General features: G+C 29.9%; 1 protein-coding gene across 8 annotated transcripts in view; it reads left to right on the top strand.

Moving 5' to 3' along the window:
* The window catches only part of LOC145261133 (microtubule-associated serine/threonine-protein kinase 3-like), a 571734-nt gene that overhangs the window by 453135 nt on the left and 91312 nt on the right, over window positions 1–27287 (top strand). For all 8 annotated transcript variants that reach the window (XM_080119401.1, XM_080119402.1, XM_080119400.1 and 5 more), the window contains 6 exons: window positions 3811–3883; window positions 6362–6443; window positions 10354–10529; window positions 22721–22796; window positions 23366–23566; window positions 24603–24701. In XM_080119401.1, coding sequence (XP_079975527.1) covers window positions 3811–3883; window positions 6362–6443; window positions 10354–10529; window positions 22721–22796; window positions 23366–23566; window positions 24603–24701 — 707 coding nt within the window. The remainder of the gene's footprint in view (window positions 1–3810; window positions 3884–6361; window positions 6444–10353; window positions 10530–22720; window positions 22797–23365; window positions 23567–24602; window positions 24702–27287) is intronic.

The raw sequence follows: 27287 nt of genomic DNA, 5'->3' as shown, positions 1-27287 counted from the left end.
CAGAGGTACTATGTAGGGAGTTGGGGCAGCAAAGTGTTTGTTCACAAAACTTGAAGTTCTGCATGTCAGTACAGTTGGGAAGAAACTACTGGAGTAAAAAGCTCTCTTACATCTACTGAGATTTAACTGCTAGTCGGGTTTGTTGGGGAGTATTTACGTCGAGAGGGTACAAGTGCTTGCAGTTTGTCAGAGCATTCAACATTAAAATACTTGTAGAACAGACAAAGAGATGCAACATTTCATCGATGAGACAGAGGCTGAAGCTTAGATGACAGTTCAGGACCTATCAGGTTGGCAACTCTTCTGAACCCTGTCTAGTAGTGAGAAACTAGTAGCAGATGCACCAGCCCAAATGTGACAATACTCCATACATGGGCGAATGGTGGCCTTATAGAGGTACAAGATACTTTTAGGCATTAGTAGTTTTCTAGCATGGTAGAGAGAGCCCACCTTTTTCACAGCGGTCCTGGCTATGCTCTCAATGTAATTGTTCCAACTCATGTCCCCTGAGAATGTTAGGCTGAGGAGTTTTAAAAGAAGCACTTTCAGGTAATGTCTTTGGCCATTGCTAATGACAGTAGAGAAAGTTTCTTGTAATTATTGAAGGAAACAAGCTTAGTCTTGGCAGCATTGAATTTGACCATCCATTATGTCCCCATTCCACTACAGATTGGAGGTTTTCCTCTATTATTTCTGCCATTTCCTTAGATATGTGTTCATTTGTTTTCCCTTCATGCCTTTTATAGAGCATGGTGTCATCAGCATATATTCCTATCTCAGAGACAATTTTATCAGGGAGGTTATTTATGAATATTAGAAATAATAAGACTCCTGAGGTACTCCTGCATTTGTATCATATTGTTTAGATGTACGACCATCGAGGACAACCTGGATTTTTCTCTTAAGAAGGATTTGATTATGTTTAGTATTCGTCCATTGATACCATATGATCTGATTTTTCTGAGAAGACCAGCGTTTCATACCCTGTCAAAAGCCTTAGATTTATCTAGGGCTATCACTCTCCTCTCCCCTGCTTTGTTCAGTGAATGGTATATACGTTCAGAGATTGCAGTTAGAATATCTGCTATTGAATGGGCCTGCCTAAATCCATATTGTTGGTTGGTCAGAAGTTTAGCAGCTGTAAAGTGATGGACTAGTGCTTGGTTAATAATGGACTCAGATATTTTGGCGAAAAGTGGAAGGAGGCTAATGGGGCGATAATTTAATGGATCAGTTTTTTTTTTTCCAGAATTCTTGAAAACTGGTACTACAGAAGCAGTTTTCCAGCAGTCAGCAAAGCAAGATTTGTTAATGCATTTGTTGTATAGTTTGCTGAGAACTGAAGCTACTTCGGTGGAGCATTTTAATAGTACAGCCGGGATGAGATTGGGTCCACATGCTTTTGAAGTGTTAAGGTTTTTTTGATATCATGCACCTGAAAAAGGGTGATTTTCAGATCACCCAGTGTGGCGTCTGTCCACAAAGGAAAGTCGGGGGGGGGGGGTCCAATGTGGAGTTTGAGGCAAACTGACTGGCAAGCATGTTAGCCTTCTCAGTTGCCATGCACACAACCTCATGATTGTTGGATAATGGAGGAATTGTGCTTCAATGAGGTTTCAGTAAATTCTCTCTTAGCTGCTGCTATTTCTTTCTTACAATTATTTCTAGCTTCTATAAACTTTTGTCTGTTTGAACTGGACTTATGTTGGTTAAATCTGCAGTATGCATGCTGCCTTTGAGCAATGGCAGCTGCACAAGTAGAAGTAAACCATTGGGGAAAGTGGGGCTTGCTATAAAATTTTTGTGTGAGAACATGTGCTTCAGTTGCTGTTTTGAACCATTCAGTTGTCTTACTTGCACACTGTTCAGCGAAAAGAGAAAAAATATTTTCCCATTGAACATCTCTGATGAGATCCCCGTCAGCTTTTTTTATAATATCTCATTGTTTTGAGCAATGGTTCTTCAGTTGTGAGTCTAGAGTTTAGGGCGATTTGAACCATGATCACAGCATGTCTCAGTTTTTGTACTAATTACAGTATAACATGCATATTTTACAACCAGTAATATATACATATATTTACATTGATAATTTCAATAAAGATATTCTTATTCATTTACGATTTATCTAATTGTTTTATCCTAAATCTGCTCCATGTTTATGACTGCCATATGGTTTTCTTCTTATATAACAATTTTTAAGAGTAACTAGTAAGGTAAGCCACTAATCAATGCCTCCCTTTTTTTTTACCCTTTCTTTTATCTACCATGGTAGCAAATGTTAAATGAAATTGACAACAGTAATTTATATTAGAGATGTACACAGTTTCTATTTTTGCTGAAATCGTTTATCTTGCAGTGTGGAACAATTTGAATAAGCTTTAGATTTTTGCTGAGTATGAGAAAATGTGCTAACATACACATTGACAATTATAATAAAACATACACATTGACAATTATAATAAAACATACACATTGACAATTATAATAAAGCATACACATTGACAATTATAATAAAGCATACACATTGACAATTATAATAAAGCATACACATTGACAATTATAATAAAGCATACACATTGACAATTATAATAAAGCATACACATTGACAATTATAATAAAGCATACACATTGACAATTATAATAAAGCATACACATTGACAATTATATGTGAAATTCTGGCAAGTGAATGTTGAATAAAAAGAATAAAACATGTCTAACAGGCACAATATATTTATATAAAAATTTACAGTTGTTTCGAAATCGTTTTATGTAAGTAATTGTTCTTTTGAAAAATAGAATTCTTAAATTGTAGACAATTTGTATAAAAAAAGGTTATAAGTGACTGTGTGTATATATTTGTTTCATATCAGTGTTTGTGTTCTGTAAGATTTGGGCATTGTGCGTGTGCTGCTTTTGTTAGTGTGCATATTTGTATGACATGCATTAGTGAGTTGAGAAAATTTACTTTAACCAGCCCCCGAGGGTAGAGAAGCTGATCAAAATATTGTTAGTAGACTGTCTGGGTGAGTGTTGGTGGCATAATTAACTGATTTTTGAAAATTCTAATTCTTAAATGCTTAGTTGTTATATCCAGAACTGATTTTTACTTTGGATATACAAAGTGATTTTGAATGCATGGCAGATATAAGTGAAAACCGTGTCACATGATCATTATTTTTTGTGTCACATGACCACTATTTTTGCTTTTTTTGTTAAAATGTTTCTGGAAGCCGGTGCTTATATGAAAGTGTAATTTCTTTTGTCCGATATAATTTTAGGGTATGACTTACATCATTAGTCAATTAATAGATATACTAATCCTTTAATGTATTTGTAGCTGGTGCTATCTATATTTTAATGCTTACCTATCTCTTGTCATCTTTGTATGTTTATGAACAAAAATATTCTTGTCATCTTTGTATGTTTATGAACAAAAATATTCTTGTCATTCTCTGTTCAACATCAGTCACTCTTCTTTCTGCCTGTATAAAAGTGCCCCGATATATGTACATGCGATTGGAGATAGATGTTGGTGGATGAGAGAAATTCATCGTGGCAAGGTTCCAAACACAGGAGTGGGAAGAGAAAGTAATTTGTATTTGTTGATACAGGAGTATACACGAACATGTGTTTAGTTAAAAGTAATATAAATATATGATAAATAATGAAATTAAGACTTGTTCATATGCCTGGCGTGAACAGGTTTGTTGTATTGGGATATCATAATTTTACATTTTATTAATTCTTATGTACAAACTATTGACTTATCTTCCATAGTATTTATCCTTTTTTTTTTTTTTTTTTTTACAGGAAGTCCTGTGGATAGTCCTCGTCAAGCATCACCCAGCCTGCACAGCCAGTTTCCATTCCAAAATGTTAAGAAGTTAGTATGATCATACTTATGTTTTTTTTTTGTTGTTGAATTGTATTTAATATTGTTGCAACCTCAATGGGCTCTAACAGAACTATAATTTTAAATGAATATTTATAGGAATGCAGAAACACAAAAGGACCTAGAAGAATTAAATTTTTAATAAATAAGAATTTAATGTAAATTTTTAGAAAGAGAGGAAATGTTAAAGAAAGACAGAAATAGTGAATTTGAACCTTGTGACGTGTTGGTCCAAATTTTAAAAGGTTCCAAGACTAACCCTTTATACTAGCAAATTTGATTATACCAGACCTTTCTGGAATCAAAATCTTAATGCCAGTATAAATAGTAATGATGATAATAGTTCACAGCACCTATAAGGCAGTGTTATTCTTTTTTAATGTTCTGATATTATTGTTGTTTTTATGAATAAAATGTTATGTTTAGGTAGTTTTTAAATTTTGATTCAAAATTAATGGACATTTATTGAATTTTAGAAAAAAATAATCAACCAGATATACAAGTAGTGTATTGCTTGCAATTGTTTTTATTTAACAATGGCAATGAAGCCATTTTCACTATAGCAGGTCATCGCATTCAGTTCTAATGTGGTCTATCAATCTCTGACAAATTTCTGAATTACAGAAGTCATCAAATATCAGAAACTATTAAAACCCTGTGCTTTTTTTCAGTCTTAAAAAAATGTGGTCCATATTTTGCTGACAAGCATATTTGATTAAGGCCATTAACAGTATTGTTCACAGCATCTGTATTCTTTATTTGCTTGTGTTTCTTATTCCTATGCAGTAGCACAACCAGATCAGGTTGTCTGAAGATATCGGTTTCCTGACCTAAAATAAAATTGTTTTTTCCTCTTTGCAAAACTCAATCATTTTCTGCAAAGCCAAAATTCAAAACAATAATTTTCCTCTACAACCAAACCAAACACCACAAATACTTGAAATATAAAGAAGCATAAAAACTTTTACCAAAATGACTGGATCAGGCATTACATAACCTAAAAAAAGGGTTGATATGCCATAAAACAACCAAACCAAATGTCTATGCAACATGACATGTTCCTGACAACACTGGATTTTTACAAAGAGAATATCTAGCTTCTTGTCCTCGGTAAAGTTTTTAGATCAATATTCACAAAACTCTGCATGGATTTGAAAAGTTGTATTATCCTCAACTGCATCCTTCCATTTCTAGCGCATTGTAAGAAACGTTACTCTCTGTATTCTTGTTTTCAAAATGTGATCTATGATTTGGTCCTCTTTTTTTTTTTTTTTTTTTTCTTCATAAATTTGAATCTGGAGAATAAATATATTTTATTTCTGAAAGATTTTAACAAGATTTATCAAATGATATACTTTTAAACTAGCAGTAAAATCATTTGATTAAAACAAATTACACCTCAATATTGTTGTAGATTGTGAATATTTAATGAATATTTAATATTAATTCATTGTAATGGAAAAGCAATAAATGCTTGATTTTGCAATCCTGATTTAAATCTAAGTTAATCCTAAACAGAAACCATGTAGTAATAGTCAGCTAATGTACTTCCTACCTTCCGGCATAGCACTATCAAAGCAAATCAGTTTCTTCACTTTTTTTTGTTCAGTATTTCTATTGTGAAGCAATTTATTGAAATAAAATAGAAGAAAAGAACATTATCGAAAAGTATACAATAAAAATTAACAAAATTATAACATAAAAATAACACAATTAGTCTTTATTTGCACTCTTAAGAACAAAATTGAATAAAAAAAATTTTTTGATTTTAAAAATGCCTTTTTATTTGAATTTATACAATAAATATATGTTTATGAAAGTATAAAAACATTGAAGTCAAAATAACAAAATTTCATGCATAAAAAAAAAACATATCCAATACATAATATTCCCAAAATAGTTTTTAAAAATTAAGTGTTTTCAATAATTCTTTTATTAAAATATGACTGAAAAAACTTTTTAATGATTATTAAATTTAAAAAGATTACATGCACAGAGGAAATATAGGCGTGAAAGAAAAAAGTGAAGGAACTGATTTCTTCCTGTAGTGCTACACTGAAAGTTATGAAGTATGTTAACTGCTTATAAACAACCATGTTTATTGCATTAAAAAAATTGGAAAATGGCCATTTTTTTTTCCTCACTTTTTAATTTGTTTTTGCAAATACCACTTTTTTTTTTTTTTTTTGTAAAGTTTTTCTTTTTATGAATATTATTTGACTCACCAAAATATTTTTTCATTTCCTCAAAATATTTTTTTTTAATTCATTCATCTTTTTCTTTAACAATTTTTTAAAGTTATTTTTATTCAAATACAAAAATATTTGTAACAGTTTATTTGCAAATTTTGTTGCCATGTTACAAACATACACATTAGTCAATATTTGTTTATATCGTTTTAGGGATTTAATCAATGACATTTTCATATATTTAAATTTTTAATTAATTTCTGTTTGATTTCAATTTCAGAATGGATGGGCGTAGATGGTCTTTTGCCTCATTACCATCGTCTGGTTATGGAACGAACACTCCAGCAAGCTCCAACGTCTCTGTAAGTTATTTCATTCCAAACATTCAGACAATTTTGAAATTTTAATGATGGAATTTAAAAAAATCTAGATTGTATTGGAACATTTAAAAAATTTAACATTGTTACATGAAAAATAAATATTTTAACAATTTAAACAAATTCTGTAAGTGCCACTTATTCCCCAGAACTTAAATGAAGTTTTCATTTTATGTGCAGAATGAATATTTTAGATGGGAGTCGGAGTGAATGAAGTAAATATTTTAACAAGAAATAGAATGGGGAACAGTAAATAAAAATAAATTATTAAGAAAGAAATTTATATATTTACTTATTTACTTGAATATGGATAATGTCAAAAAATAATTTTTTTTTTTTTTTTTTTAAATTCATCCTTTATGAAGTTGTTAATTTTCAAGTAAATACATTCTTGTGAAAACATAATTATCAACATAAAAGTTCAGAAATTATATGTTTAATCTCCTATTTTGATTGCAGAAATTCCCCTCTGGACCAAAATACCATAGGTTTCCAACAACAGATGCCACATACAAATTTATGTCTAGACTATTAGACACTATCTTATGTACCTTTAGAATGCCATTATAGACACATTTAGTCGTTATAATAAAATTTTAAATTACATCCCAGGAGCAACATCATCACAACCGCAACCACCTTTAGAGGAAGTAGTTCCTATTTTGCTCTCTAAATAACAAGTACTCCTACCACTCCCAGTCATCACCGGGAGGTATTCTGCACTTGGGATAGATGTGGGGTTTCACCTTTCGTAACTGGATCATAAACTCATTTGCATAACACAATATTTCCCTTTTCTGCTACAAAAAATAATAAAGTCTCCCAGAATAATTCTGCTCCTTCTGATTGGATGATCTCTGGCCATTCCTATATTCCGAAATAATAGTATTAGCATGCTAAACGAACGCTAATGTACCATTCAAACATGGTGTCACACTAAGACCTATTTTTGCCCTATGTGTAAATTGCTCACTCGCTGATTTCTACGTTTGTTTCAGTAATTATACTTTTTACAAACATGGTTACATTTTTTTATAGGTAATTTATTTATATAAACTTTATTTAAACTTGCGTGATCTACTGGATTCTCTTGCTGTATATATTCTTCCCAACTCTCTCTCGCTTCGAAGGCAAATATTTCCTCCCTCTCTCTCTCGCTCACATGCTCACTTAACAATTTATGAACTTTTGTAAACAAATTTTTTAGATTTTCTAAAACAAAACAAAAAAAACTTCTGCTGAGCAAAAGAAAATAAACAATGAAAAAAAATCTTGAAAAAAATTTAAAAAAATGTACTTACATCTAAGAATTTACAGTTAAAAAAACATTCTTTTTTATATTTTTTTAAAATTCAATTTTCACTCCAAACAAGGCACAGTGCCACTTTGAAGTAGGGGGCTACTATCGGGGGACATAAGTTGCATGGACATTATGAAAGGAGACGAGTAGCAAGATGTCTGTTCACATTACACTTGAACTTCTGCATGTCAGTACAGTTGGGAATGCAGAATCCCGGAAGGAAGTTCCAAAGTCTAGCAGTTCTGGGGAAGAAACTATTGGAGTACAAGGCTTTACAAGTCATGAAGTGTTTAGTAATAAATAAGTTTGTTTATTTTTTATTTTCATTTATAGTCAAGTGATTATTTTCGGTAAGGCTTATCGCTAGTCCTGTGTGTATGTTCGTGAGGAGTGAAATTCACTATAGAAACGTAATGAGCATATTTTCCTTTTTTTCTGATATCGTTATATCAGTGGCTATGCAGCCAAAGACATTGAAGGAAAGTCAAAGGTGATTTTATTCCAGTGTTTGAACCACGTGGCTGGTAGTATAATGATATATAACCTCATTGGTTAGTCTTCATTAAAAGACAAAGCATATGCGTGGATAATTTTATTTTAATATTATAAATATAAAGAGTGAAAGAAAGATAATAGAAATTAAATCTAATTTCAATAATTATAAATGACCTTTTTTTATTGAGACCCTGTTTCTTCTAATTGTGTGATTGTTGTTTGGCCTTGGAAGTATGTGTGTTCTTTTATTATTAATTATAATAATTAATGATTAGGTTGAAATAGAGGACCTTTCATGAATGCCTCTGAAAGAATAGAGATCTTAATGTCAGTTTTATTCTGCATATTCTTATGTTGCTGTATTAAGACGAGAATTGACCACAAATCTACCTTGACATTTTTTATCTTCAAGTATTTTAACATTTTACAAAATTACAGATCTTTTTCAAAAAGCTTTTCTTATTTCTACTTAACATAGAAATTTAATTTAATCAATCCTATCTCCACTTGATCTTTTCTTATCAGCATTAAATTAGTGTTAGACAGAAATGATGAAAGAATCAACACTCTTGTCATTGAATATATCGCATCATATTTAGAAGTTGAAGGACACTGCCTGTTCACTTCGAACAAACATAACTAACTGAAAAATGTTTATTCATATTGCAAAAACAATCATTTTAAAAACATAATTTATCACATCATGGCTATTTTACTAATACCAAAGTGCAATATCTGTTCTCATTTATAAATGAATGAATCAGAATATTTTTAATGATCAGATAAATATTTTGATAAATGAGACAGTATATTCTGACGAATGAATTGTCAACAGACATGGTATTTTAACAAATGTACTAGATAGATTTGACATGGCACAATTTTAAAATCCTGGGTGCATCGTAGAGTGTAAACGTGTTAGCAATAATAAAATCAAACACTTTAGGCTGCAAAACTATTAGACAAAATGGCATCAAACTTGGCATAGAGCACTACTAACATTTCAGTTGTATTATAGACTACCAATATTACAGAACTACTATTAGAGCCTCCAAAATTATTGAACAGAATAAAAATAAATTTATGATGAGGTTCTCTTGATATGCAAGATGTATGGATAGGTATGTGTGGCAATATCATAATAAATAATAATAATTATGAATATTGATAAGTTCAATAACGAGTGAGTAAAATTACACTAAATTTGGCATAAAGAATGCTTTGTTTGCTGAATATAATAAAACTAGCAATATTAATTTGGATACTTAAGTAAAACTACAATTTCTGCAACCTGGAAGAGTCATAATAAACTAGATCTGTTAACTGAGTGAATTTTTTTCTCTAATAGTCCAATATATTTTTGGAATAAGTTGCCAGGTTAGATTAAGGACATCAATAGTATAGAACATTAAGATGAAATTCAATGAATTCAAAACTAATGATGAAAAAGGGAATTGTCAGATGAAATGTTTAATAGAATTTGATTTCCATATTAATATCGTAATTGTTGTGTGCAATCATTTTTTTAAAGAATGTTATAACTAGAAATAGCCAAAGATGCCGATAATTCTTTTTGTCATGTATTTATCCAATCTTTTTAAAATATATATCAAAAGTAGCAGGAAGACTTGTAATTGCCCAAGATTCAATTAAAAACCATATATCCTTTTTTTTTTTTTTTTTTTTTGACCCATACCACAATATCCCCCCCTTTTTTTTTTTAGATAAATTTCAGTGCTTTTTAGGAGTAAATGAGGATATTTTTGTGCATACATACATTTTTTTTTTTTTGTATAATATTGAAGTTATGAATAAGATAAACTTTAATATTTATTTTGTTTATGAGCACCAAGTGTGAATGAAGACCCTACAATATTCTATATACTTTGATCAAAAAGAAATATAACAATTATCCAAATACTCTAACATAGTTTAAGAATAGATATGATTGGTGGTGGTGTTGGGGGGGGGTCTATCTCCAAACAAGAACTACAGCTGAAAGGAGAGGGGGAGACGTTTTTAGTAAAGCAATGTATGTATCCCCCTCTTTCTGTGTTTGCAAATGATTGAATCTTGGTTTTCAATATGTTTTAATTTCAGTCTCAGTGCTCTTCTCAGGAGCGTCTTCACCAACTGCCATCGCAGCCAACAGCTGATGAGCTCCATATTCTCACTCGACACTTTGGTAGCAATGAAAACAATGCTGTTCCTCCGGAGGATGATAATGGTGGAGGGAGATGGTCCCCTCGACCACGGCCTCGCTCACGTAGCTTGAGGTAAGCTAACTCATAAACTAGTAATTTATATTTTATCAATTTAATAGAAATATTAAAATGATAAATATTTGGTAGAAATATGTCAATACAATACAGTTTTCAAATTCTCTTTTTCTCCCATGACAATTGTAAATTTTTTCTCCAATGACAATTATAAATTGTAAAACAACATGAAATCTACTTTCTCTTTCCTTTGTCTTCTATCACTCTTCTATTTATTCTATTTCTCTATCCATTTATTTTTCGTGTGTCATTTTTTGTAAAAGAATAACTTGGCACATAGGCAATCAGAAGAGGTGACAAGCTATTTCTTAATTCAGCCATGCTCAGAAGTATGATTGAACAGGGACGACTGTAGAGTCAACTAGAGCTCGAAATGGGGAATAGTTTGCTTGACTTGATAATGTAGCATATATTTGGTATTGAATTATTTGATGCAAATGGAACTTCATTTGTCAATTAAACAAAAAAAAATATTTTTAGTTCAAATTCTTGTCACCTTTTTCATGAGTGTGTCAACCTCCCAAAGAAAGAATTCAGATAACTTCTTCACACTAAACTAAAAAACAAAATAAAATGAGCAATACAAGATCCAGTGAGAATATAAGTGTGTTTTGATGAACCTTACCAAACAATGCTTTCATGAACACAGTTGAGTTACAAACCATAAAAATGTCTCTAGAAATGTTAAACCTCTGAAAACATGACTTTCTTTGACTTCCTTTTTAATCTAATGGATATTAAAAAAGACTTAGAGCAAATGAAATGTTGGAAACTTGCCATTATTTGTTGAACAATTGCAAAATGATAATCTTGCCTTTCAGACTATTTAATTATTAACGGAAATTAATAAGTGGATGCACTGGCAAAATAGCCAACCAAAATGATCACATTAGACTTTCATACACAAACTGCAAAATAAGATTGTACTAATGTATTAAAATAAAATGGTAAACTATATGCGATACATTCTTAAATAATAAATTATATGAACTGATAGGCTAAAATAAAGCACAGAAGTATTATCTGATCAAAGCCAGGTAACTGTATTAAGGAGAGTCAAAATTGGGCATAGCCATTTCATTCACATGGAAGCAATAATATAATCAAAACTTTGCATGGGTCACACACGGATTACACATATATACTTTAAGGACAACAGTTAGTGTGTTATATTTGCCTATAAACGATAAAAGAGGTTTTTTAATGAATATATTTAATAAATCCTGACAAATTACAGCAAATTATAAAAGGTTTAAAAAAAAAAAATAAAAGTAAATATTCAATGCTTCCTAAAAGCAGTGATTTCATTTGGAAAAATCTAAAAAATATGATAAATGGAAAGCACAAAAATTAACAAGGTAATATTTGAGAATTACTACAGGGAATGAATTATATAGAAATTTACATCATAAATATAAAATATGCTTAGATTGCTAGTGGAGTACGTTTGAAGTTTTAAAATTTTACACCTGCAGTGAAACTAGTTCAGTAATATTATAGACACTGTGTTTGCAAAACGTTTTACACACACATGATAAAAAAATTTTAATATTATTTTTGTTCTTTTAAGAAATAGGAGAATTGAATGACTGATTTTCTTCAAATAAGTGCAAAATCAAATCCATTTCAAATGAAACAAAGATACACTCAACCCAAAAGGTCATAGGCGTATCACATGATGCAAGTGCAAGAAAGTAAACGTGACACAAAGAAAGATTAGAAATTGAACAAATCAGTTTGAATATTTCTTGATTATTGAAATGGGAAAGAAATAAATGATACTGTTTTATCTTAACATAATTGAGACGTATATGTTAAGACTTTCTTTTTACAGAGAAAGGATATGGAGAGAAAAAGCAGTCGCCTGTTTCCCTTTTTTTTTTAAACTCTTCTTACTACTTGTATGCCTCATTAATACTTGTTTCTAGATAGCTAAGTTGTTTTCATTTTAATTATCTCCCTTGTAAATTATTTCAGGAAATGTTTGGTAATTTATCCTTTTTTTTTTAATATTATTAAATCATTTTAATTACTGTAAATATCAACAAAACTATTCTCTCTCTCTCTCTCTCTATATATATATATATATATATATATATATATATATATATATATAAAATGACAAATGGATAACACCAAACATTATTTTATTATAAGCTGTTTTAAAAAGTGTTTATGCAAAATAAGCATACAGACAGGTGTGTTTGTGCCCTTTCTTTACTGTGTGCATATATATATATATATATATATATATATATATATATATATATATATATATAGTATTTCAAAAGGCTATACTGTATTATCTAATTTGTCTTAGTTTTTTTGTTTTTGCTTTAGCAGATGAATAGATCTCCATCCCCAAAAGAAAAATGAAAAAATGTTGCTAAACCAATGAATTCAAACATCTTGTTTCAATGCATATTTTTCTATTGATGTATTTTAAAATCAGTTATTTATTTTTCACTATTTTTTTAATATATCAATTAATAATAAAAAAAATAGTAACTACTTTATGAAATTAGTCTTTAATTTTATTTAACATAGATTTAAAAAAAAAAAAAAAGAAAAGATAAATCCTAACAGTGTATACTGTATTAAGAGTCATTAATATTTCATATTTACTTTAAAAAGGTGTATTTACTGTTCAGGGTGTTTTTTTTTTTGTTTTTTTTTTCATCATAATAAAAAAAATTTTTTTTGCTTTGTGTATAGTATTTCATAAAATAGTGCCAATTAAATCTCTCAAAATTATTTGTACGAAAATATGATCCCTGGAAAAAATACAAAGTTAAAAGAAGCATTATTGATAATTTTCAATAATTTCGATGTGTAATGAGTTTTAAAGACAACTTTAGATTTGATCAGTTCATCTGAACCAGTGTCTGTGTGCGTTCACAGCACAACCAACATTATCTGTCAATATGTTCATTTGAATTTGGTACTTGATTTTTTTAGTGTCAGTCATGTGGTCTCCCTTAGTGCTCTTACAAAATATTCCCTCCCAAAGAAGATAGCAACTCCAGTTTAAAACAAGCAGCAATGTTTTTAGTTTGATTTTATGACATCTGACTTTTCTATCATACGACAAACTTGTAAAAATAGATAAATGTATCTTTCAGTGGAACACAATCCATCAGCTTGAGTCACACAGAAATGCATTTGACCCCCGACCAGCTCTGCTATAATAATATATATATAGAGATATTGGTGTCATTTCGGATAGGCCACACAGCTAGCCTACTTGAAAAGGAAAACTTGTTTAAAATAATGTTGATCTTATAAAATTATTTGTTTATTTGCTTGAATTAAATTTTTAAATGCAAAAGTTAAGTATTATGCTTCAATTGTGCTCTAAACAGAAACGTTTATTTTGAATGCATCCCTGTCTTATCAAAGAACTTTCTGTTGATTTTATATGCTGGGCCTTTCTAATGTGATAAAACTTCTTAAATGCACTTGTGATATTAGGCTGTATAAGGGTGTTAACTTCGGTCAAAATCAGACTATTCCTGATTTAATTGTTCTTTTTTTGATTATTGATTTTCAATATTATCAGAGGCATTCAGATACAAAACCTATCTAAGAACACTCCAGGCAGATAGCATACGTTTGTGTGAAATTAAAAAAAAAAAAAATGGTCTTGCCGTTTCAGAGCTCATAAGAAATGAACTCTCACACACACACACACACACACACACACACACACACACACACACAGTGTCTTATATATATATATATACTAGCATGGGTGCCCGGCATTGCCCGGATGTTTGGAGGTGTGTGTTGAGCAAAAAAAAAAAAAAAAAACGTGGTAGTAGGAAGGCAGGTTCAAACCCGTACTGCGAAGGAGGAAAAGAACAGAAAAAAATGTGCCGTCTTTGCTGTTACGACCACCGCCAAACCGGATGTGACGTAAGGCTAGACAATCGAAAAGAGGGGATGACTTTCGAAAATATTGGTGGAAAAAGGCGACCCCTCCCTGTAGAAAAGTGCCCAGTTGAGGGTGAAGAAATTAATGTTTTTAGCCAATTTTTTGTTATTTGTCGTCTGAAGGGGCGAGCGTCAAAACGATACTGATCTTGTGAAAATCAGTCACCTCTGTCGAAAGTTTTAGGCAGACATGCAAATAAACATACATACATGCATATATATATTGGTAGCTCAAATTTTCAACCCAAATCGTTTAAAAAGCTTGCCCTATCTCTGAATACCCTTTATGTAAAATTTCAAATGTTTAAACCAGAAATTGTCTGAGTAATTTGGTAGAGACTGCAGAGGTCAATTTTTTTAAACTTTGACCCCTATTATGACCCCTTAACATCTATTGTTTTGGGCTCAAATCAAGTTAGATCAATGCCCAAGGAACCTATATCTAAAATTTCAATTGTTAATACCGAAAATTGGCGGAGGAGTTTGGTAGTTCTCAAAGGTCAAATCGTTGAACTTTAACCTCTTAACAGCCAAATTTCTGGCCGAAAACAGATTACAAAGATTTTCCCAAATCTCAATACTCTGTATATCAAATTTCAAGTCTGTAGACTGAAAACTGACAGTTATTGTATAGGGAAATGTAATGTACACATACAGGCAGACACTTTCACTTTTGACTCCAAGGTTGTCAATCACATAACCAACATTACTGCCAATTAGTGTTGGGATGATTCCTAATTTTTTTCCGATTCCGATTCCAGGAAAATGTTGATTTATGATTCTGATAGCAAGTATGATTCCAATTCCTGTGGAATTGTTGCTTTGAAATATACCATTATATAATTGAAAGTTTTTATGTAGCGAAAAAATTTGGTACAGCAAAAAATGGAAATACAATTAAGGGAATTTCGAAAACGATTTTTTTTTTTTTTTTTTGTAAAATTTCTTTCATTAAAGATAAAAGTCAAAACAAATATTTTAACCATGAATTAAACATGCACCATGAAATTAATAACGATCAACTTCAGGAGTTATTTTTTATATTAAAAACTATAAAGAAAAAGTAAGTCATGATTAATTCAACAAAAATGCAGTAACATCAAATTTCAAGGGGAATAACATGTTTTGTTTATCTTTTGATATTCATTTTTTTGTTTTATTTTCTCTTAATCTTCGATAACTCTTTAAAATTTAACATTTTTTTTTTTTTTTGCAGCTTCAATCGCTAACTGATTTTTATTTTACTTTCTAGAATATTCTTATTTCTAAATGAAATTTAAAAATAATTAAATCTTTGATTAAATTTTTAGCCTTTTATATTCAATCATCTCAAATTATTTCTATTTAACTTTTTAAAAAATATTTTTAACAATAATAATATTTTTTTAATCTAAATAAATTGGTTCATTTCTATATTTATTTTTATTATATAATTATCATCTTATCGTCCTTTAATGTTTATTCTTAATTTAACTCTCTATTTCTATATAAAAAAGTAAATCTTTGGTAATTGTTTATTTCTATTGTTAAATAAGTCATTTATTGAACTTTCGAAATTGCCTCTGCCTTAATACTGTTTCTGACAACCTTTTTATTATTTTTTGTTAGGGGTTGGGAAAAATTTACCTATGCTCACATCACGACTGTGATACCAGGCATCGGTGAATGTCAACCAAGTTCCTACAGTCCTTTAGGTGAACGGCTGTTACTAGTTAGTTTGCAAAGTTAGGGTTCAAAGGATTTTTTTAAAAAGTTGAACTTTTTTTTTTTTAATAAATTTTTCATATTTCTTTTTGTTTGTTTTTGTTGTGCAAAGAAGTGCCAAAAGAAATGTTTAATTGCTTCATTCACAGAATATTTTAATGAAATGTAAATTTCAAAAAAGAAAAAAAAGATTAAATTCACTTACCGCATTTATTTAACAGATAGCAAAATGATTGTTTTCTTTTGTAGTTTTAGAAAAATCTTAAGTGGAACCGTCAGTCAGCATAATATGTAGTTCAAACGTTTTTGTTTTGGGATACTTCAAAAAAGCTGACCGACTATCAAAGTTTTGCGAACTGATACCACGTGATCAGTTTCACTTTAGTTTTAGAAATATTTCCTGAAACAACCTTCGTTCAAAAGGTTCTATTAAACCTTTTATTGTTTAAATAATTTAATTTTGCTTGTTTTATTTTTAAAAAATATAAAGGTTGACAAGACATTTTTCATTTACTAATGAGATTTTTCATTCATTTACTAATGGAAGAGTGTTGGTAAAAAAAAAAATTGCCAAAAGATAAAGCCTCCCCCCCTATTTTTTTTAGTCACCAGTTGGAAAAATGACTGATTTTTAAGATGATTTACTCACAATGAGAGCACTGTAAAATCTTTATACTCTAAGGGTTAAGTATTCATCAACTTTTTCATGGACTTGACATAGTTAGGCTGTTTTATACATAAACTTCGCTCACAAATGAAAACAATGTTACCTCCCGGCTCCTAAAGTTTCATGGGTCTCTAAGTTTCGAAACAGACAGACAGTGCCTATGTATGTGACGGAATAAGAAAACTCGTTAAGATAAATAAAGATTACTTTTAAAGTAGTTAATAAAATTCTTGTATATCATTAAATATGTTATGAAAAGTTCTATGACGTTTTTATCATAAATTTTTGAGAGCATTAATTTCACTTCAAACAAACAGTTCAACTTAAAAATATAAGAGAATCCTAATGAAAGAATCGTAAATCGAAGGTATTTTTTAACAATGCGATTCCAATTCCCCCCCAAATCGTCCCATCACTACTACTAATAATAATGTTACAATTGTTTATCTGACTGATAATTATAAGAGGAGATGGTGGTGGTCATGTAAGGGTTCTGTGCTTAAAGTTTCAAATTAGTATCTGGTGTACAAAGAGGCGTAATGTTTACCTGAAAGGAAAGGTCTAATGTGAAATCACAGATAAGCTTCAATGTTATCTATTGGTTAGAGATACAGATGGATGGAAGAAGTCATAGATTTATTTTTAGTTGGAGTAAAGTTCACAAAGATTGTATAGCAGGAACGGAGAAGTAAAAGAGACTAGAACTTAATAATCTACAAACTGAAGTAGATGTCTAGACAAGGTGAAAGGTCATAACTCCAGTGTGACAAAGCGTGTGTGTGTGAGAGAGAGAGAGACATGTTTTGTCGTCTCTAAAACTAGCAAGATTCAAAACCAGTGCTCTGAGCTAAACGAACTGTTAGTGGTAGTGATACAATATATTTTATATAAATGAAGCCATTCACATATTTATTATTTTTAATGGCGCTGATAACCTAAAGTATTTCTTTCATGAATTGCCTTAATGCTAATTAGAAATCAATATTTCATCTATCAGTTCTTTAGAGAAAGTTCTCTAGAGAGAGTGGGTGTGTGTCAGGGCTCTACGGACAAATTTATCTTTAGTTGGCCTTTGACAACTAAATATTTTCGTTTATTAGCCAAATAAAAAAGTTACTAGCCAAACCCACCTGATTTTTGGAATATGGCATCTTAATTCCACAATGAGTACACATAAAGATTTTTCTGTATTTTTTTTTTTTTTTTTTTTTTTTTTTTTTTTAAATAAGTGTGATTCTAAATATGCACTGAATTTTATGTTGTAGCATGAAAGTATAAATATTTGAATTTCTTAAGATGTTTTTTAAACTATGTTTGTTAAAAACAAATGTGTATTGTTCTATTAAACTTTTATTGTTTAAATAATTTGACTTTGCTCGATTTATTAAAAAAACAAAATAATGGTTAAAAAGACATTTTTCACTCGGTAATGAGCTTTGGAAGATTGTCGGTGAAAAAAAAATACAATCACCAAAAGATAAGTGCTTTATTATTTATAGTCACCACTTGGAAAAATCACTTGCAAATGTGACAGTTTCACTCGCAACATAAAACCGTGAGGTGTATGTATGCATATATATATATATATATATATATATATATATATATATATATATATATATATATATATATATATATATGAGGTGGTCACCAACAATGTGTATTTTTTAACATTATTTTATTATTCCGTGTCTTGGTTTTTCATTGAAAATTATGTTTAGATCATTGTAATAATGTTTTTAAATCATTGAAATCATTTTTAACGCATTTCAGACGTTCTTTGAAGCGTTCTCTTCAGAAATTATTTTTAATGCTTATAATATATTCAAGATGTGTTGAAGATGTAAAAAAATATACATCTTTCTCTCGTTGGAATTTCTTAACCCATTATATATATATATATAATTTGATACGTGTTCTAAATTTGTTCAAAAATAAAAAATAAAATGAAATCATTGTTTCTACCCATCTTTTAGACACATTTTCTCTTGATAATAAATTTAAAATGTTTTGAAAAGACTCCATCAGTGAATCTTTTTCATCAAATCTTACAACAAAGAATTCCAATGTATCACCATCAAAATTGTTCTCTTCATTTTTTTATAAATTATCGTTTTATCCAGTTTTCCAATAATAATAAAATCTACTAGTTACATCTTTGTGTAGACCAAACACCAAAATCAACATCAAAAGGGACTCGCAAAATTTCACTTACCCTCATAATGTCATCAATTATTCCTGTGGGTCTGTTGGTTTAACCATACCAGGAGAATGGATGATAATAGGATCCTAAGTGATATTCTATATGGTGAGCTCCCAACTGGCTTCAGCAGGAAACTCTATCCTACTCTATAAGGATGTCTGCAAGCAAGACATGAGAGCGGGTGATATCAACTAAGCAAGCTGGAAGTTTGTGATTGAAAACAGCAGCTGCTGAAGAAGTGCTGTGAATGCATGCTCCAAAAGAAGTGAGAAGAGACCAGCAATAGAGGAAGAGGAGAAAGCACGGAAAGCTGAAACACCTCTCAGAACCAGACATCACCTTCATTTTTAGTAACTGTAACATAGCCTGCTGATTTAGGATAGACTTGCACAGTAACTGCAGATGCTGTAACTTGGCAATAGACTAATCTGAGGCACAGAATTGTCTCCTGAAACGCCAACAATTGCTTTGAATATACATAAAAAGAATACGAATAACAAAAAAAATTTAAAGAAAGACTTTCAATTTTTTCCCTTTGCTCCTTCATAATTTCTCTTTTTACCCATTCCTTCATATTATCAAACTCTTTGTCTTTAGTTTTTTTGTTTTTTTTTTATTACATTTTCACCCCAAACAAGGCACATTGCCACTTTGATGTAGAGGGTTACTATCAGGGACATTAGCTACAGGGGTACTAGGTGGGGTGTTGGGCAGCAAGATGTTGGTTCACGTTACACTTGAACTGCTGCATGTCGGTACAGTTGGGGAAGCAAGAACTCGGAAGGGAATTCCAAAGTCTAACGGTTTGGGGGAAGAAACTACTGGAGTAGAAGGATCTCTTACATCTAGGGATTTCTACTATGAAGGGGTGGGATTTAGCTGCTTGTCAGGTTTGTCGGGGGTATTTAGATCGAGGGGATACAAGTGCTTGCAGTTCGTCGGAACATTCACTGTTAAAGTACTTGTAGAACAGGAAGAGGGATGCTACATTTCGTCAATGGGACAGAGGCTGAAGCTTAGATGACAGTTCAGTATTAACTTTTTATTAACTTCCTGTTTAATGGTTCTTTGTTTTAAATTTTAAAATATCTATTATTTTTAATTTGTTTTATTTTCATCAAAATTAAGATAGTATTACTTTTCAATATTAAATTTAATAAATTCTGTTTTTTTATTATTCCTTTTAAATTAAGTTATAATAATGATGAATTTAAAATAATAATTATCAATTTTAATCCAAATTTAAAGATAGTATTACTGCAATATAAATCTTATCTAACTTCTATATTTATTAAGTATGTCTTTTATTTTTAAATTCTGTATTTATTATCTTATAAATATTGTTTGTCTGTCCGTCTATCACAAATTTTTTAAATGTAATAAATGAATTGTGACATTTTTCTCCTTTCAAAATATCAGAGACATTAATTACTTTTAGAAATCTCTTGCATCAGTGGGAAATAATAAATTTCCAACATATAAAGTGGATGGCATGACCAGAAGTTGAAACAATAGTTTGTAATCTTCAGTCTGAATTTGTCCCTACTAACCTATTTGGACTTTCCTAAGCTTAAAACATTAAACGTAATTATAGCTTTGGTGTGGTGTCATTGATTTGCATCATGTTTCAAAACATGAATTACAAACAATCATAAGTGGTAATAAACATTAAATATTATTGATAGCATTGGAAATTATTTTAATGGTTCCTAACAGTTTATTTTGCATTAACTATATATTGATGTTAAAAACAATTAAATATTTAATATATAATAACAAATGTTAATAAAAATTCCATGAAAAAAATCTATCTTTTGTTATAGATTTAGAATTTGGGCCCATAAGGCCTATTATTTCTAGTTATTCAATTTATTTATATAATGATCATTATATATATATATATATATATATATATATATATATATATATATATATATATATAAATTACAATTAAATTTACCAAAATGATCCAAGATGGTAAAATTAAAGTATATTATAAATATTAAAGAATTAATATTTATAAAGTTATCTCAGCCAGATGTAAAAGCTCGATAAAACCAAATAGGAGATAGAGCTTATAATACGAGCAAACAATTAATAAAACATGTTAAAAAACACTTTGAAATGAGTTAAAAAAATATTTAATCTGAAAAGGAAACACTAGATAAGTAAACACTAGATAAGCGGATAGTCCTATATAGTTATATATTCCTGGTTGAAAATATTAAAAAAATTAGACTCATTGGATTCCCACATCCTCATTGTCATTTGTACAAACTCCCCTTTTCTTTTTTCCTTCTTTTCTCTAACTAACTACACAAACCCTTTCCTTCTAAAACTCTTCTCTCTCACACTCTTTCTCTCACTCCCTTTAATCTTTTATGTATCTTCCCCACCAACAAACTTTTAAAGCCCCGTCCTTTTCTTAACGTATAACAGACATAAAAGTTTTTGCCTTTCGACTTATTATAACAAGACCTTTAAACCTTTTTAAAACTACAGGTTAGACATGGTAAAATACTTTCTGCAATAAAATTATAAAAAGTTCTTCACCTTTTTTTAATTTTCAAAAAAAATTTTTCTTGCCCAATGAGATCAATAATGATTAAAACAGTCTGCACATCGTAGCAAGATATGATTCTATTTGCATAAAAAAATAAAAAATTATATATGAAATGTTCAAGCTAGTGAACAAGTAAAGTTATTTTTGCTGAAATTTTTTCCTTCAAAAACATTATTACTACTCCAGGATATATTTTTAAACTGCAATTAAACTTAATGATCAATAGTTTATAGCAATCAGTTTCATATATTCATAGTGTACAAAAGTTCAAAACATGATTTCAAATATCTGAAAAATCACCCAAAAATTAATATTGTCACTTTTAATATACACACATTTCTAAAAATTAGTTTTATTATCATGGTATTGATAGATTTTCAGACTAAATATTTAACCCTGACTTTAAGACCAGTCAAGAGCAGTGAATATAATTTTGCTTTTAAACTGTAGATATTTCTAATAGAAATTCGGTATTTGTCTGAATCTGAGACTATACTATTACTTGTCTTATTGTACTATCTTTTAATGCTCATTTCAGTTTACTATTTCATATTAATGTGCTATGTTCAATTAAAGGGTGGGAACACATAGTGTAGTATCTGTTCTGTTGTCATAATACTATTTTCCCAGTCATTCTGGTATCTTCTGGTATGTCATTCTAGTCTCCTTGGTATCTGAACAATAAATTGTCACCATTGGCTGTTCATAAACTCAACACTTACTACATGCAAAATATGTTCTTTCTGGTCTTTTTTCCAAGTGCAACCAATAAAGTTTGAAAATTAAACTTGATTTAAAAGATGAATTTTTGCATATTTGATATACTTCCCATTAAGAATGATGGGATTATCTATGAAATTAAATTGTCAAATTATGTTTTTGATTGAAAAAATTAATACAATTTACATATTTAAAACACACCGTGAAAAGTTGTATATTTTATTAAATTATAATTGCTATTATTATTATTATTATTATTATTATTTTCGAGAGTGTATGAAGAGTTGATTTTTCAGTAATTTGTTTATATTTTTAACATTCACTTTGTTAAATCATATTATCATTACATTAGTTTTAACAAAGAAATGAAATATTTTGCAATCATTTTTTTATTGCAGTAGTCCGGCTCGATCTCCAGCAGGTGACATGGAAATAGTTATGATGAACAATATGTATAAAGAGAGGTTCCCTAAAGTGAGTCTTTGTTTTCTTTTATTTCTTTGCATTTTTTTCATTTTCATATACTTTTTCTGTTTAATCTGAAAAGAAAAAGTAAAAGTTTAATATTCATGTGATAAAGCAAAATATATAAGTATTTTTTTAGATAATTTTCAGAAAAGTACATAGTGAATTAATTAGCAATTGTTTCAAAGTCAATTTAATACAAGAATTGAACAAGACTTTTTTTTTTTTTTTGACAGTTTATAAATAAAAATAATCACTCTTCAAAGAAAAAAACAGGAAAAAATATAGAGACAGACAAATGAATGAATTTTAACAATAGTTTCAAGGACAAATGAATGAATTTTAACAATAGTTTCAAGGAAATTTGGTCTTTTCTTCAAAAATGTAAAGACCCTTGTTGGATATCATTTTGAATTTCCTCAAAACCAATCCACAAGTCAAGTATTCACAGTTGAATAATGTATTAGCTCGTAGGGGGCCAGAAAAAACAAAATCACATCTTTTTTTATAAGCAAATTTATATTTATATATATAATATAATATATATTTATGTTTATTGTCTATTTCTCTTTCTACAGGCCACTGACCAAATGGAAGAACGGTTAGAACAGTTTATTGACATGAACAGAGCACCAGCTGATTCTGATGCTATTATGAGCTTCCTTCATCACCAAGTTCTTGAGATGGCCCGAGATTGTCTTCTAAAGTCAAAGGACAAATTGATCACTGGTAATTACTTCTGTGAACTCTCTGAGAATTTGGAAAAACTCTTAAAAGATGTAAGTATCTTTTTTCTTTAAATTTAAATTTTATACTGTTAAAACATTTTAAAATGAATTATATGGAAATTGGAAAAAAAAATTTTAACTCTTATAAAATGAAAAAACATATACTGTAAGTTTACTTCGCTAAATGAACCTTCTTATATGAGAGAGCAAGATTATAACTACGCTTGATACAGTAGCTAATAAAACATGAAGTTGACAGTTGCTGGTAATAATTGTTTGTGAAAAGAATTTGATATGTAAGCAATATATGTTCTTTGAGAATCAACATAATTGTTTGCTATCTCAAAGACAGAAAATTCGGCAAAATTGGAGTACAGGAATTTAGGGATGACAAAGGAGCCACATCATAGGATACACATGGGAAAATGGCAGGGATTGCTTAATGATTTGTTTTAGTTATTTTGACTTTAATTTTATAAAATTAGAAGATGAAAATTTAAAATGTATGCATTTAGGTTGTTTATATATATTTTTTTTTTAATTTCATAATGTTTTTATAAAGTTTTCTCCTATCATATAAAGTTTGTTTTCATCAGTCCGCGAGTGAGAACATGCAAGTATAAAATAAAACAAATCGTATGTAAGTGCTACAAGTACAAAACATACAAATAACATTTTGTCAAGTATTATTTGTTGTTTCATCAGGAAATGTCATATGTCAAGAAAACTCACAAAAGACTAAAGCACTTGTTCCATCAAAGTGATAGAAATGTTTTTTTGGGTTTTTATTTTTAACAATCATTGAAAAAATAGCTAACGTTTTTATTTCATTTAAACAATCATTTACATTCTTGATATTCTTTAGTGCAATTTATTTTTGAGTGAGATTGGAGAGAACATAAAATATACTGCTCTGTGTAGGGATTGAACTCACAACATTCAGATTGACATTCTGTAGTAGACAGGTGCAAAGATACATAGACACACGCACAAACACATACCTCATGTTTATTAAGGAGGAGGGGAGATTGCTAATGTTTGCTTTTAAATTAATAATTTTCTCAAACAAACACTTTTTCTTTTTAAGGCACAAGAAAGATCCGAAGAAACCTCCCAGCATCTCTATCCTTTGATAAAGAAACTACTTATCATAGTTTCTAGACCAGCACGTCTGTTGGAATGTTTGGTAAGTCTATCATTTTAATTTAGAGATGGCATTATCTATTTGCAATTTGAGTGGATTTCAACAAGGCTCTGGAGGCCTCCTTAGTTTTAGTTTCATCGCTTTTAACAGTAATAAGAAAGATATATGAAAAAAAAACAAAAAAAAACAAGAAACATTAGTACGCTTGTACATTAATCTGATCCAAATCTAATTACATTCGAGCTTTAATTCTGGATCTGGATAGTTGGTGGTCAAGCCAGTTGGCAGATCTTAACAGGAAGCAGAGAGGGATTTCAAAATTCAAGCTGTGTAGCAGGGAAATAAGGTATCAGCGTAGACTTGTGCAGTGGAGGGATATGATTTTGCTACTGATCTGGTTTGTCGGATAAGACGGATAATTACGTTGAGGTGGTATAAGTGCATCAGAATACAATCCATAAATGTACTTGTCCCCAATAGAAAGCTTATATGCTGAAGCCTATGAACTCCCACTAAAATTGAGACATGAGAAATTAGGCTTACAATATTATGTAAAACTAAAGTCAAACCCCAAAAATGCTGCCTATCAATGCACTTTCAATCCAACTACATGCAAAAAAAAAAAAAATTAAAAATTAAACCGTTTGGCCTCTACATGGAAGAAACAATAAAACCAGTTACAGACAACTCAATAGATTAAACCAACATCCAATAGGAAAATCTCACAGAACTCCCACCCTGGCTGTTAAATCAATCATAAAGTCATGCTAAACCTGACAATATATTCTAAATCCAACACTCACCCCCTCAGACTATAGAGAAAAACTAAACAACATTCTGGATTCTTACTCCAATTGGACACACATACATGGATGGTTCCAAAGATCAAAACAAAGTGGGCTGTGTTGCTATTTCAGAAAACACTATTCAGCAGAAAAGATTACCAAATAACTCTTCTATCTATAGTGCAGAAATTACAGCCATAAATTTGGCTCTAGATATTCAACCAAAACTCCAAGAAATTCATAATATTTGTAGACTCATTATCAGTACTTGAATCATTAAAAAAGTCAATTAAACAATGCCTTACTAATCAAATTGTTACAAAGGATCCATTCTATCATCCAACACAAAACTTTCTTCTGTTGGATTCTTAGTCACTATGGTTTTCGTGGAAATGAAAAAGCTGACATGGCGGCCAAAAATTCCCTAAAACTCCAAATAAGTGACGTAATGGTCCCATATACGGACTACAAACTTTCAATAAACATTTTTATCACAAAGAAATGGCAAGAAAACTGGAATAATTGCCAAAAACAACCAACTCTTCCAAATTACCCCTATGCTTAAAAAAAGCCTAGATCCCAGAAAATCACGTAAAGAAGTAGTCTTACCACGTATCCGGATAGGACACACATGCATAACTCACTCCCACATACTAAAAAGTGAAGAACCTCCCAAATGTATATCATGTCACGAACCTTATACAGTGAAACACTTTTTACTTGATTGCTATGACCTTACACAAATTCATCAACACTAATACAAGGCCACAAACTTAAAAGAACTCTTCAAAAGAGAAAATCCTAAAATCATTCTAAATTTACTAAAAAGAGCAAACCTTTACCATAAAATATAAATAACATTAAATACCAGAACATTGTTCGAATATACCCAGCAAAAATCGACTCTGAAAGTATCAAAAATTTAAATCAGCATTAAATGACCCAAAGAAGGTTGATATGCTGGTTAAACAAACAAACAAACAAACAAGCAGAAGTACTTGTAAAATAAGCATAGGGGTGCAACATTGTGGTAATGGGGTTGGGGCTTGATAGTGTGGGATTTATCTGGAGATTTCCATGATTTTTGTTTAATTAAAATGTCAGAAAATGATGCAGTTATTTACATCACTACGAAAGAAAAACAAAATATTGTATGTCTATGCTTGAAAGTTGACATCCAATAACAAGAGATGTAGCGAAGACGAGAAGATTTTCTCCTTATTCTACTTAATGAGATCTGTCTTCAAATCATTGGCAAACATAATTATGATTCATTTTATTTAAGTTTAAAATGTGTACCGATAAGGCTTTCAAGCACATATGCTCTTATGTTGTATCTCTGTGTAAAGCAAATTCAATGCATATATTTTTTATTTTTGTCACTCTCATAGACAGATGCTGATAGCTACATGTCCGTTATCAGAAACAGATAAATATCTAAAAGGCCACAAAAAATTGGGATTTAAAGACAATCTTGATTTTTTTTTTTTTTTTTTTTTTTTTTTTTTTTTTTTTTTAAAGATTGATTTCTGTCTTTTAATCCTAATTTTTTTTTTTAACTAGCCATACAAAAAAAAAAAAGGTTCCACTGTTTGACTGGACCAATAGCAAAATGTTGTACGATTCTCATTCTTGCATGTGCTGATGAAGAAACTTAATTAGTTTCAGAAATGTATGTTTACTTAATGTTAATGTCGCATTTTTTAACATAAAAAATGAATGTCATAATCTGGGATTCTAAATTGTTACATGTGTGTATTATGCTGTTTTTTGTTGTTGTTGTTGTTGTTGTTGTTGTTGTTGTTGACACTCATGTATGTGTTAATATAATCGATTTAGTCCA

Source organism: Euprymna scolopes, chromosome 37 (genome assembly GCF_053919585.1).
Source record: "Euprymna scolopes isolate OS-2025 chromosome 37, ASM5391958v1, whole genome shotgun sequence".
NCBI classification, from domain to species: Eukaryota; Metazoa; Mollusca; class Cephalopoda; order Sepiida; family Sepiolidae; genus Euprymna; species Euprymna scolopes.
The sequence above is the reverse complement of the archived record's forward strand: the minus strand, read 5'-3'. Positions and strand labels throughout refer to the sequence as shown.